Source organism: Empidonax traillii, unplaced genomic scaffold, assembly GCF_003031625.1.
Source record: "Empidonax traillii isolate 1590-97213 ecotype Southwest subspecies unplaced genomic scaffold, ASM303162v1 scaffold11:size2795301, whole genome shotgun sequence".
Classification (NCBI taxonomy): Eukaryota; Metazoa; Chordata; class Aves; order Passeriformes; family Tyrannidae; genus Empidonax; species Empidonax traillii.
Genome location: NW_020955204.1, coordinates 1,496,608 through 1,511,305, shown reverse-complemented (window position 1 = coordinate 1,511,305; position 14,698 = coordinate 1,496,608). Strand labels below are relative to the sequence as shown.

At 36.3% G+C, this 14,698-nt stretch overlaps 1 protein-coding gene across 6 annotated transcripts in view; it reads right to left on the bottom strand.

The window, feature by feature from the left end:
* PHF21A (PHD finger protein 21A) overlaps positions 1 to 14,698 on the bottom strand; it is a 126,860-nt gene that overhangs the window by 85,553 nt on the left and 26,609 nt on the right. For all 6 annotated transcript variants that reach the window (XM_027887169.1, XM_027887179.1, XM_027887159.1 and 3 more), the window contains 3 exons: positions 10,044 to 10,084; positions 6,229 to 6,364; positions 1,645 to 1,677 (listed from right to left, as the gene is read on the bottom strand). In XM_027887169.1, the coding sequence (XP_027742970.1) occupies positions 1,645 to 1,677; positions 6,229 to 6,282 (87 nt within the window). In that variant the 5' untranslated portion in view covers positions 6,283 to 6,364; positions 10,044 to 10,084. The remainder of the gene's footprint in view (positions 1 to 1,644; positions 1,678 to 6,228; positions 6,365 to 10,043; positions 10,085 to 14,698) is intronic.

Here is a 14,698-nt window from a genome sequence, read left to right as displayed (position 1 = left end):
GCCTATTAAATCTTAACTGACACATATATCAAATGAAGGTAAACATATCTTAGTCCTAATTTCCATGTGTGTTTATGCCTTAGACTGTACTAAAGGGAATTACATTTGCCTTACCACATCATTCATATCAGTACTTTGTCTACAACAGCCTTTTCTTAAACTTAAGGTTTGAAAGCCCTAAGCATCACTACAAAGATGCACACAGAAAACAATTTTTACCAGAACTTTTTCTTTCCTACTAAAAACAAAATAAAACAAAACTTAAAAAAACATCTGTCCATTGTTTAAAAGCAGTGAAGTTCTGCAGAAACATGACAGGGAAGCAAGTATTTCTTAATTTTTCCCTTTTTCCACTTTTTTTATTCTCATTTACATCTAAACTTTTTACACTAGATTATGCAGGTTCATTGCTACATAGAAAAATTGAAACATAGGACTAATATCATTACCAGGTACTACATGCTCAGGGCATATTCCCTATTTTTGTATTTCAACTCTGAAATGCATTACAACCTCAACTTGCAGATACTCTTCTCCAACTCCAGCAAAATCAGATATGGCCAGTCATTCTCCTTTCTTTTAGATTCCACTTAATAATCTGGGATAAAAATGCATTAAGAGCATTGGAAGCAGAGAACAGGTTTACTCTTCCTGACTCTAGGAACTCTGCATGGTTGCCTGCAGCGTGATCTCACTTTCAGTAGATACGAACCGAAAACAAACTGCTCTGCAGTCTAATTGTTAGCAGACCTGCCCAGCAAGTAAGGCTAGCAGACCTTACCCCAATCCCATTAGAATAAGGAAGTTCTAGGAAACAGATTTTCCAATACAACCTACTCCCAGTTTAGCCCTCCCCACCAGAAGTCCAGCTACTTGACAGTTATTAAAAATTGTCTTCTTCACTGAGCTCAAAAAAAATATATATTCAGAAAAGTTACAGGGCATTTACTATTGTATGGGGATGGGAGCACTTAATAGCAAGCCTCAAGGAAGCTGCCCTTATCCCTCTCCTTAACATTTCAGATTGGTTTGAGAACTCCACAGAATTCCGCATTCAGCACACTAGAGTGCTTAACTGCGGTACAAGAAAACCCAGGCACCTTACACAGGTATTGGAAAAGGGATAACTTCTGCTGTCTATGCAAGGAGTCTAATTATCCAACCTCATGAGCTCTGAAACTTCCCAAGGCCAAGTGCCTGCTCTCTGGACACTATAGTGCTGGTAAGATACCCAAGACAGGCCTTAAGCTATATTATTTGAACATAATTTCTTGGACTGTGAACCTTCTGATACTCAAAAAAATAAAAAAGGTATTTCTAACAATGGCACCTTTTATAAAGAACAGCTTCTAATAGAATCATAAACTTACTGCACATTTGAATGGCACCTAAGCCCACAAGGGTCACTTGATTTAAACCAATAAGGATATATATGAGCTAAAAGCTCCATAATAGCAAGAGTTTTGGTTTTGTTTTAAACTATCCACCATTCATTGTTTCAAAACTTGTTCATAAGTTTTCTTCTAAACACTCTGTTAGCAAAGAAGAATGCGATCAATAAATATCTAAAATTCTCAAACTTCATGCACTGTTATTTCCTGCATTTTTAAGGGTAAATAATCCAATATAAAAATAAATATTTACCTGTGGATCTTGCTTCATTTGGGCAACCAATTTCTAGAAAGAAAACAGATGCAACAATACAATGAAGGCTTCATTACATATCTTGTTGAAGAGTTTAAAATTCAGTCTTTTTTAAGAACTTTTGTAAAAGCAAAATACTTAGTTTACAGCATTTCAATAGCAAGGTCTGGAGTCCAGTATTATATAATTTCCAAGCCCGTTCTTATTAATTTAGTAAAACAACTGTACTAAGCCATCACTTCTGCTCCTCCTCAACAGCTCTTGAATAAGTGAATGCTTTTTAAAGACAATTAAAGCCAGCTGGGTAAGATAATCTAATAGCTGTGTCTCCTCTATAACTGCTGCCTTCTTTGCTTGCAGTCACAAGAAACACAAATCACAGATAACTGCTGCAGGCACAAAAGCTGTTTGTATATTCAAGAGCACAATGTTTCAAGTACTATGGCTCCGCCTGTGTGTTGGCTCGGCTGGTACCAGATGGAAGACCCATGTTCAGAAGTATCTTTGCCACTTTTCTCCCTCAAAGAGAGATTGAGATCATTGTAGAAGAGATGCCCTCCACATCCAAGGGAAAGCAGACAGATTGTTACCATTCACCATTCTTCCTCCTTGGCTTCCTTTAGGCAGCTGCAGGAGAATGCTGTCTATTGCTAAGCAAGAAAAAGTCACTGAAGAAAAACAGAGCCCAGAATGAAGATAAGGTAAACCAAAAATTCCCCATTTCTTTTTTGGTTACAGCCACATTTATTCATCACATCGCCATGTCCCTTCCACAAACGCAAAGAACCATGTAAAGTCTCTACTTTCTTCTTCATTTACTCATCAGAATCAGGAAAAGGAGTGAAAAACAGAAGGACAAAGCAAGCAAGAAAAACACGTGTTCTACTCCATCTGCATTGATACCACTCAGAGAATTCAGACTGTCAGCTAATTCTCTTTAAAAGTTTATTTCCTTTCATATCCTAAAAACTGTACTAAAAAAAACCCAAACAAAGCCAACACAAAGATAATTTTGCATCAGACCGCAGGTTTACCTGCTGCATTTCCTAGTAGTAGCCAACAGCAAAAAACAAACACGTTAGAACAGCGTCTATGCTGGACAAGAATAGAGTGTTATTTCTCATCTTTCAAAAATTTACATCTCTGATGTCTTCAAAGATTACATCTTAGGTTCAATAGCTTGTAGCACACATTTCTTTCATTTATCTGCCTTAATTACTTTTTAAACTCAGGAAAACACTCTCAATTCTGTGACATGAAGTTTCCAAGTTAAACTAAAGGACTCTTATGTAAAAGGATAACCTTTTTCTTTTGAATCTGTCTCCTTACAATGCAAGCATGAGGGACTAATACGATTAGAGAAAACTAGAGTTGACTTGAGCCAAAGGAGTTGGAAGTTGGACTCAACGATACTTACAGGTCCCTTCCAACTCAATGTTATATGATTCTATGGCTGCTTCTCTATTCCGCTTCTTCCCACATTTTTTCCACACCACATATTCCCCTATCAGTCATCACTTCTTCAGATTGAGTGTCTCCTTATGCACAAATCATTCCATTGCTTTGTTCACTCTTGGCACTCTTCCCTGTACTTCTCTAGTTTGCCTCTATCATCTGGAGACAAAGTTTAAAACTGCACGCAACACTCAGGTACTCTGTACTGCAAGAACTCCCTCCACTGTCCTAACTGCCAATTCACAGCCTGCTACTGCAGCTGTAAAACTGAGCCTGTTTTTCCAAAGTGCATCACTTGGCATTTATCTAAGCTGAGCATTACTGTTTCGTCATGCTGCCATTCAGCGTCACAGGCACACTCAGCTTATTTTTCCTTGCTGCTTCCCACCACGTTGGAATTTGACAAGCAACAAAACTGTTTTTATACAAACTGCTCCTGCAGACAGTCATAAGACAATACAGTCAGTAAACTCTTCATAAGGCACTGCTAAATGTATGGATCACAAAGCATCGCATCACACAATCCTAGGGAGAAAAAAAATCATCTTTTTCGCTGACCACAAACGCAAGTTAAATTTTAGATATTTTAAAACATACTGATCTTTTCAGTATGAAATAAGAGAGAAAACTATGGCTTAGTTTCTTTCCTACATCAGTTCAAGGAATCATCCACAAAACCCAATTCTTCTATAAGAGTAACCAAATATAACTTCTTTAACACCTCTTGTGATCAAAACTATGAAGAGCAGACTGCTTCAAAATGACCTTAATTAAGTCAATACAATAGCAGAACGAAGTACTTTGATGCATTTCTTCTCAGGACAATCAATATAGTTTTGACATCGAAGATATTTGAATATTCAAGTTGTATTACACTGATATAGCAAGTGATCTGGTCAGATGCCATTCATGGAAGATTCTCTGATCATAGAAACAAAACCAAAAAAGTAGCTTTTTCTAAATAACAGAACACCTCCTTTGGATCCTTACTGGTAATTTAAGACTCACTCTGCCAAAGCAGCATTTTGAAAGCTTCAGACAGAGTTCTGGAGGTGAAATAGAATAGGCAGGAAACAAGGAGCTATTGCATAAACAACTGAACATCGCTTTGTACAGCCATGTAAGCAGTCACAAGCAATACACTGCATCAGGAACTGGGGGGCTTTGACAGTGCTGAGCTGAACTCCATACAGGATCACAGACATCCACGACCACTTGCAATGGGACAAAAAAACATGACTGTATGAGTGTTGTCAAACTTTTCTGGAGAGTCCTCAGAAAAAGAAATACTAGATAAATAAAAGATGACATGAGACACTGCTCCATAAATCCTGAACAAAAAGAAGAGATATAATGTATCTCTTCAGGATTCAAAATTCAAAGCTATACAAGAAAGTTCAAGCATTTCATTTGAAGATTTCTTTTTTTTTGGTGCCAAAACTAATTTCTATCAGTGTCCATTTGACAACAACAGTTCACAAAAAGTTTACTCAAGTACTCAACATGCTGTTGCAAGTGTTATTTTCTACCATAAACATATACTTGTTCTTAGCCTTAATTATAGAAATATATGGCATCTTGAATTAAAAAAGACAACTTTTTGATATAATGGCTTTTCGAGTTTCACCAACTAAAACTGAATTTAATTGAAGTTTATTTCAGTTCAGGTCTCACTTTTAATGAGGACTGGGCAAAGCTAAAGCAAACAGGGTCAAAAAAAATTTTAAGCTGGTAAAAAAAGTCTTTTTGGACGTATTCCAGTCTTCATCCCTGTTCAGCATCGTCATTATGAACAGATGCTAAACATTATTCAAAATTCAAAGTCTTAAAATTTTTAGTTAGCTGAGGCATAAAGGGGAATGAAGATACCCACAAGAGGTAAACACTGTTACACAAACACAAGTAAGACTAGTGTTCTGATCACTTTACAGAAGATAATACTTGAAAAAATTATTACTGGCCTCAGATATTTCTATGTCTGCAGCAAAATGCCATGGGTAATTTCTGAACTTCCTTACCCCCATAACAAGACTTCATTGTTTGAATGCAAGGGCCTTGGGAGTTTCTGAGGAGAGCAAAATACCCATCTCTACTTCTGGAAATCCATCTTTAGCTTTTTGAAGTTTTCTTCCCTAGCTGTAAGTTTCATTTTGTTAAAGCTGACATAGTTTCATTTTAATAATTCCCCCATTTGACTTCTTGCAATCTGCTCATCATTGCAGCAAGTACTGAGCAAGCCATCAAGAACACTTTTTAGACAAGTCACCAAGTAATATGGAAACATTTTCCAAATTTTATATGATGGTTTAAACTGATCAGTGCAACTTATATTTTTTTTATCCACTGTGTAACAGTTGTGAGTTTCAGATATCTGGAGAGCTCCATGAATACTTGGAGAACTGTGTTTAGTAAAGGATTCATTGATAAATTTAACATTTCAAATTGGCAGCTAATCTGTGTCTACGGCTGTAAGAGTTTTGTTCCAAGAATTAATATGCATATGTCCTCTTACATTTGCTAAATTAGGTTTTATTATTGCTAATATTTCCTCAACTACATTGTAACAGAACTGCAAAATGCAACTCTACTGCCATATAGAATTAGACAGCTTACCAGTAAAAATACCCAATGTAAAAATTTCCAAGCCCAAGCACCATAACATTTTGGTTATCAGAAATATACAACTTTAGAAGGCACTGACGTAGAAGACATTCTAGAAGAGAAGCACCAGACGAAACCGTGCAGCACTACATACATTTCATTCTAAAGTTCCTCCACGATATTCCTCCAACGACAACTGAATACTGCAGTTGGCTTCAGAACATCAGAAAAACCTTTCAGATAGAGGCTGCTGAATGTAGAGTTCTCAAAACAGTTATTAATGCTACAAAATATCAAAAAAAAATCCCCACCCACAGACTGATATGTAGATTTTTCACATTTGCTGAAAAACAACAGGTGGTGGGGTCAAAATGCAGACTATAAAATTCTTAAGTATTTTGAGCTTATAAAACAATTATTACTATAGTTGTAGTGCTACTGCTTAATGCTCCCATTAGCAGTAATACTGTCAGCAATACTAATACTGCTATTACTTGAGAGTCTAAAGCAAGAAAGAATACAAATTACCTGGTGAACCTGAATTTCCACTTTCAGAGCCTCCTGTAGAGTCTGCAGCTCCATTCTCTACCTTCTCCACTTTTTCTAAAAGTGTCTTTGCTGATTCCAGTGCCTTTAGTTTCTGGTTCCCTCTTTAACACCAGTCCTATAGGAAAAAAAAGGTTTCGTTTTGGTTTGACAATTTGAAAAAAGGAGATTATAACAGAGCAGGAATTCAATAGTGAACTATATTCCAATGCAGCTTTCTAGCCTAAACACAGCCAGTCTTTTGAACATAAGAAATCTACAGGCTCTACAAAATGCCTACCTTGGAGTCATTTAGCCAAATTTGTTACTTCCGACATACTCCAGAGCTGACATACTTGTCCCTTATCTTAGTTTGCAGGCAGCTATTTCCTACCAATACCCTATTGCAGTTGCACATTAAATTAGAAAATTTTACTGAGAATGTTTTAAAAATCTGTGTAGATGAAAACATATTCTGGAGACTAAAATTCTTCAAGACATATTGTTAAATTCAATGCACTGCATTAACATACTTCCATGATACTATAAAGCTGTTCTTGGATGGGACAGTGTGCATTGCAATTTGACAGAACAACATTAATATACTAATAACCTACTGCCTAAAGTTTGTGTTGAGTTAGTCATTTCAGTTGAAATCTGTTCTGAAGGAGCATAAGATTCATATAAAGCAACACAAGACTTTCTCAAAATTATTAATTTTAAAATCCTTTTAATCTTGGAATTCTACTTTTAGATCATGACTATGAGTTTACCATCTTCACTTGTACTACAAACAAATTAACGCCCCCCCAACCTCTGACATAGAAAAGCATTATCACACATATTTCTAAAAGCTTTGAAAGTTGGACAAGAGATTTTTTTTCAGAAATACACTAAAAGTATCAGCTCCTGAAACACGATAAAGATTCCCATATGCTCAAATCATGGTGGAACCTATGTAAAAACCATCTATAAATACATACAGATAAAAGACACTGGAAAACATTATATGGCAATCCTTTCAGTCACTTTTCCATCAAGACACCCCAACTAAAGAATTTCTGTAATGTTAAAATCGTTCCTATTTTTTTTTATTTTTTTGCAAATTGCTCGCAATTATTGCACAGGTATTGTTGCCAACTCAGAGGTCTCTATAACGGGACTACAGTGTTTTCAAAAGGATACTGACAGTTTATATTAGACATGTAGGCTGTAAAAAGGAGAGTAATTCCCCAAAGTTAAAGACTTTTATTTTAATGTTGTCTCAATACAGTAAACCGAAGTGCTATACAAGTTTGTGCATTCCTGAAAATAAAAAGGTTGAGGGTGCGTGTTTTGTTTTTATTTAAATTAATAATTTCTCTTTTCAAAAAGAAACATGTTACAAAAAGAGAAGACTAGAAAGGGGGTTTACAAGCTTTATATTTATATAACTCATTATTTGTCAGTGCTGTCTGCTGTTAGCTTAAAGTTACTTATTTAAATAACAAAGCCCTGATCAGACTTTCTAGCTAACACATGAAATGACCTGCTGCAAGGGCCTCTCCCACATGTGACACAGATGAGCGAAAACAGCTGCCTTTGCAGCACTACTCTCTATAAAATTGTAATTTGTATCAAGGGATACATGGAAATTACATATAGCTCCCTGACCTATTACCACAAACAGTAATGAGAAAACAGAATCCTAGATTATTACTTCCACTCACTGACAAGAATAATGATAGCATGCTTTAAGTCCCTACCACTGCAGTTTCAAAAGAAACTATGCTTCAGAAGACCACGTGGGAGATTGGTTAATGAAAACTGGAACCCACTGCAGAGACAAGAAGTCTTTCATGAACCTTGGAAATTCGATTTTGGGGTAAAGACACAGGCAGGTACGGCCATAGTTTCTTTCTTGCTGTGTCTTCAACAAGTGAGAGGGCACATGATGAACAGTTTGTATCACCCTGTAACTACATGCCAACTTTAAAGTTAAGTGCAGGACAATGGAAGAGAGTTCTCTCAACTGACAATATAAATAATATCCATCATTTTAATACATTTAACTGTAAAGTCTAATATTAGTTCATGGCAAAAAGACATAGTACTTCTGTTAAAAAAAAAAATTAAGTAATTACTCAATATAAAGATTAATTACTATTAATGTACAACTTAATTTGACAGATAGAAATTGTAGTATTGATGGTACATAAAAGTTAATCCAAGCTAATTGCATCTATGCCTTGAACAGCTAGAAAGATTTTTCAAAATTAATTTTTAAGGGGTGACACTGCTTTGCAGAAACAAGTGGTTGCTTAGCCTAGACAAGTTTACAGGGGTAGAGACATGAACATAGTATTTCATTTAAAAGTTTGGTCAAGTTGCCGAATTCTGAGTAAGAAATACATACAGTTATTTCCATCTAGAATATGCAGTTATAGCTTCCCTCCCCAGGCAAGAATAACTATCCAAAGTTATCCCTGTCCAGAATTCCCCTTAAGTACCTTACACACCCATTGTTAAAGAACTATTTAAAAAAAAGAAAACAAATGATCATTCCTTACATCCAGCAAAACTTAGTGTATTTTTTCTGGTTCACATAGAACAACATCTAGAAACATCTATCAGGGCATCTGGTTAAACATTGCTCATACTTCTTTTGACAGGAGGTACAAAACTAAACAAGCAAGTGGTTACACATTTTGCAAGTGCACACATCCTCAGTATTTTTGAAATTTTTATTCTTTTAGACTGAACTTCAAGGGAAGATTTGAAAACTAAAGTCCAGTGGCATTATAAACTATCTACAATACCGCATTCAAAGAGGTATAAAACCATCTCTGGATTAATCATAAAGTATAGTGCATTTTCCACTTTACTCTTACAACAATGGAATTATTTTAATTAAAGAGCTTGTAGATGACTGAAATTGTATGGATGGGTTGGTCGGCAAAAATCCTTCACTACTTTAGTTCTTAAAGGAAAATATGCAAGTGCTTCATTTAATGGCAGAACCAGTGACTTCCAAAAGGAAAGCAGAAGACTGACAAGTACGTGCATCTCTTGTACATCCAGACATACTTCCAAGTTTCAGTAAGAAAGAACACTGAGCGCAAGAGGTAAATTTGCCATTTTTTGGATGGATTTCAACAATTGGAGGCAGCAGTTCTCCCATCAACTTCTTGCTGGCATTCCTTTGTTCCAAACAATCACTTATTTCTTAAGTGGTTGCTTCAAGACTTGAACACACTCAGAAAAGTACCCCAATGCACTGCCTTGGGTAGCACGTGTTTACAGACTATTTAAATATTCAGAGATGGAATGAAACCTTTAGCTCTACAATAATCATGTAGAGTGCATTCACACTTCTCTGTTATCTCAATTAAATACAACCCACATCAGACCTCTAAATTATCACAATGCTATTTAAACTATGGCTCTTTTGGAAGCTACACTAGAAACGCAAGGTCTCCAAGTAACTTAGAATTTTAGAGAGAAGCCTTTCTGCACCAAAAACCCCTTCAAAGAAATTTGCTTTTCACATTACACGGAAAAAAAACCCCAAACCCTAACACTATTATTTCTGAGTAGATGAATTTAAATGTCCATTGTACTTAGAGACCTCCGGGCCCAAATATCAGTCCTACACAGATTTTATTTATAAGACTGGGGCTTCCATCAGTAACATTTACTTTTTAAGATTTAATTTATGAATACAAGAATAGATAGGATTTCAGTTTCAGTAAGCATCAAACTTTTCCAGAAATGGATGCCAGCTCTTCATATCATCTATTCTTAGGTAAGCCATTTTAGCCCTAGGAAGAAGTACTTACCAGTTTTGAGTAAGTTATCCCTTTCAGCTCTCCACTCCCTCCTACAAAAGAAAAACAGCAAGAGAAAAAAGATTATTACATAAATTTGAACTACAGTTTGAAACAGAAAAAGAAATTCAAATATTTGGAAAGTTGGAGGGGAAGGGTTGTTGATGTTTTAAGAGGGGTTTCTTTGTTTGGTTTTTCTTGGGGAGGGAGGCTGGTATTATTTTTAAAATGCTGAAGCTAACTATAAAACATTACTTGGAAAGAAAATCTGTTTGACATGGTAGGGAAAGCCAAAGAGACTTACAATTCTAATCTGGATTAAAATGCAAACTTCCTGTCATTACGGGGGGAGAACAGATTATAGGTACAAGTTTTTCTAGTTCTGTGCAAGGCCAGTCCCCCTCCCGTGGAGGAAAGACCTTCACTTCATCACATTTATTAAGATCTGAATCACAAGCCCTGTCAGTTGCCCCAGCTAAACATGACAAGATTACCCACCCTAGACATCTGCCCACCACCTCTGACAGAGGATATACCAACAGAACAGATATGGTAGAGCAGGTGGTATGACAGCACAGTTACTAGAGCTCAAACCCCAGAGTACTAATGTAAACTGAAATCAACAGCAGTATAAGCCAACATAGTAGGTCATGAAGTGTGGAAGCCGAGAAGATACACCGTCCAATTACACTGCCTGCGTCACAGGAAGAATATTTAGTAGCATAGCAAGGTAATACCTCTTCAATCATCCTCATATGAATCATAAAATACTCACGAGCCAGAGTTCTAAAAAGATAGTTACAATATAAATGATAACTCATTGCTTAATTACTTTGCCTGATGCTAAAAAAAAAAAAAAGCCTCTAAAATACTCTCAATTTTCTAGTAAAATACTAGAATATAAGCATATTTTAAGCTTCAACTGCACAGCTAACAAGACCTTTGCAGTTATGTTTTTATTCGCACACAAGTCATCACAAGGCTGAAGTTTAAGGCCCAGCCTTATAAAAAGATACAGCAGTAGAAAAGCCACATAACCATCTCTCGCTCATCGGAGACCGGCACAAGTGGAGGAGTTTACATTTACTAACCAGCAGAACTGTGTGCTGATGAACACTGAGAACAGAAAACAGGAAGCCTACTAATGACAAGAGACTGTATTGTCAGTCTCCTAGTCTCAAATTTTATTGTGCATTTTGAACAACACAATATTAGAAAAGATGTTTGATTTTAGAGCAATTCCAGGTTAGTTTAAATAATATCCAACTGCTAACGTAGCAGGTTGTGAACTTCAGAGTATGAACTATTTTGAGGTTATATTCAATCTGGATGCTACAGAATTTGAAATACCCTCATTGCTGAGGGTGCTGAAGAAACAGGCATGATTCTCAAATTCTAGTTGTTTCCTTTCTGGTATTTGTCACCTCCACCTCCCACTATCAATCAGCTATTTAATTGGTCAAAAAATCCACAGACTAAGCTCTTTCATTATGCAATCACTAACTGTCCCTCTTCAACAAGCAATTACAACTACATGCTCATGCTATTAATAAAAAAATAATTTAAAATAAATCTTACTGCTGTAGACTTCGGAAAGCTAAAGAAAACAGGCGGCACTACACATCTCCAAATGCAGTCTTAGAATAAACAAACATGATATTTACATAAAAAAAAGAAAAATATCAATTTACTTGTAGCACAAGTACATGTAAACTGATGAGAAAGCTGTCACTTAAAAATAACAGCAACTGTTCCTTCCTTCCTTTTTACCCCCCTACGTAGAGACTCGCCTCCATAGCAGGACCCCAGCTTCATCAAGCTGGGAAAAAAGCTGCACGGTTACAAACCTTCAGACTGCATTTAACCACTCTGAAGGGCTGCAACCCCAGGCTGAGAACCCAGGGGCTCCCAAAGACAAAGTTAGGAACACCAGGAGTTTAAATGTGACTATCTGAGTGAATTACTGTGTTGCCTTGGAGAAGTCACTTAGAAGAGGACCTAGACATGGAATGGAAATACATTTGCATCCTTTTCCATATGTAATTTACTACAGGCTTTTTCTTAAGAGTTTAGAACGGGTTAATGTTTGAAAGTCAAACCTTTGGGCAACACAAAATACCTTAATTCTGCCCTCCTGCAGGTACAGTATTTTTACTGACATCTCTGCCTCATTTAGTAGAGGACAAGCTTAAAGAATAAAGCGTCAATTGAATACTTCTTTTCATTCTGAGCTTTCAGTTTGCATGTTTTTTTAAACTCTACATCTAAGCTCTACAATAAATAATTGGTTTCTTCATAAGCAGCACACTAACAAGAGCCACAGGAAAACTTGTGCCTGATATAGGCAAGTTTTCTTAGACAGGGAATTGAGACAGAAATGATGAACAAACACCCACGACTGCTAACTCCAAGCATCTGAAACAGACTTAAGTTTTCAACTGCTCTTAACATTTTTATAGTAGAGAACAGCATATGACCAACTACATCTGTAGCTTTGGTGAATACTGGGAACCAACATGGAAATAGTATTAATGAAAAAGGTAGCACATAAAGTCTGCTCCATAGATGAAATTATTTCCTGTTCACAGCAAGAGTACATACAGTAACTCATACTGCCTCTTTCTTCCCTCAATAAAACACGTTACAAAGGTAAGATTAGACAGCTCATAATCACTCATATCCACAGAGAAGTCTGAAGAGTTCAGCATTATGCAGGGTTTCTTAACAAAAACTTCAACAGGCAGAAATGTATCACAAAATCTCAGCTATCAAATTTACTGAGGTAGCCTTTTGAAGGGTCTAGAAATATGTGCTATAAATTGTTCAAGGTAGGAATCTGAAAGGATCAGATTATTACAGGATTTTCTGCAGGTTTTGGGTGTTTTTAAACCCCAGCTCTGGGAGTCATATTAAAAGCACTGCCCTCTTCCCAAAATATACATATGATCTGTGATCTGAAGAAAAGCTTGAGCAATGCTTACCTAATTTTAGCACAAGCTAAAACCAAAACTCAATTAAAATAAGCATTAACCAAATAAAGTACTGAAGTTTTAGAAATATATTTTTGTTAGGAAGATTGATTGTTGACAATCTGATGTTACTGCTACTAATATCAACACTGCTAACATGAAAGGTAGATTGATATATATATATATATATATACACTTACAGTAGTAATACCCACTCTAGACCCCCAAAAAAGCTCTTAAACTTTTAAAGAATGCTATATAACTTATGTAACAAAAAATAAACCACCATTACCAAAATAATCGTATCCTGCAGACCAACTTTGGGCTTTTTGCTGAAGTTTGCAAATAAGTAGAAAAGTTACTCATTTCATGGACTTGTTACAAAAACTGAGATCTCAAAACTCTTATGTTTAAAGCTTGGCAGCCCCTGAGGACACCAGAACCCATGGTGGTGAAAACATTTTAGCATACAGCACCTGAAGGTTTAAGACTATTTAAATGCTAATTATCTGTATATTAAGATGTCTGGTTATAACTTATTATTACCTTTAAGTTACACAATAAAGCTTAAGCTACTGTAACCAGTGACCTGTTTGGAAAAAAATGGGAAAAGTTAAATGTCATGTTTAGCCATTTTTTCTTAGTTTTTTTCCTAACTCTAGAAGCTAGCACATGTTTACTGTCAGCCTAGGGAACTTTATACATTCATATCAGGTTACAATACTTAATTATGTATTTTTTACTTTTAGCCAATAGGACCTTGGTTGTGTCCAGTGCACAGGATGAACTCACACAAAAAAGGACTAACTGGTGTGCACAGGCAATTGTAAGCCTGATACTCTTTCATATTTCAGAGCATTGCTTGACAATATTAAGGGTAAAGCATTAATTAACAAAAAGTGAAACTAGGTTGGGTGGGGTTGTGCAAAATACATTACTCACAGAAGGGATTCCAAGTTTTTTCCCGGGACTTTTGTTTTAAGATGTTAACTCCTCAAAGCAACAGCTTTCTTTTACACATTTGAAAGGCATTCTGTATATAGAGAGCACTCTATCAGTATCTTCTATGAAAACAAGTCATAGCAATTACTTCACTGCGATTTTCAAGTCAGAAATTAAACAACTCGTATTCCATAACAGGACAAATTTCTGCAGTCTTAAGAAAAAGACCAAACACAGTTCAGAGAGGGGATATACAAGCTATTTCAAATTACATCACTAAAAGGCTCATATTTCAAATGACCATCGTTAGCAGTGCCCGTGCTGTTGCTTCTGTGATTAAGAAAAAAAAGCCTCTCGTGTGCCAGTGCACAGAATCTGATCTTCCTGTTGTGCTACAGTTGGGAGAACTCCCAATCAGCCCCAGTAACACATGCCAGGCTAGTGGTAAAGGGACCAACAGGGCTGCTGAAGATAACCAACTCAAGTACACTCAAGTGTACCAGCCATGCCTTCCAGCTTGTCGTCTGTATAACTCGTTATAAATGTGCTCTCTTCCTCTTTCCCTATCCCCACACAATACTGGTAGATAATGCCCACTAAAGAGTTATCAAGGAGCCTGGATTTTCTACTTATGCATGCATAAAACTTATAGGATTAAAACTACAGGCTTCAGTTCTGTCTTCCAAGTTCCTTTAGCAGCTACAATTAGCCATGAAACAAATGCAATTTGGAGTTCAAGACACCAAAGCTGACTTC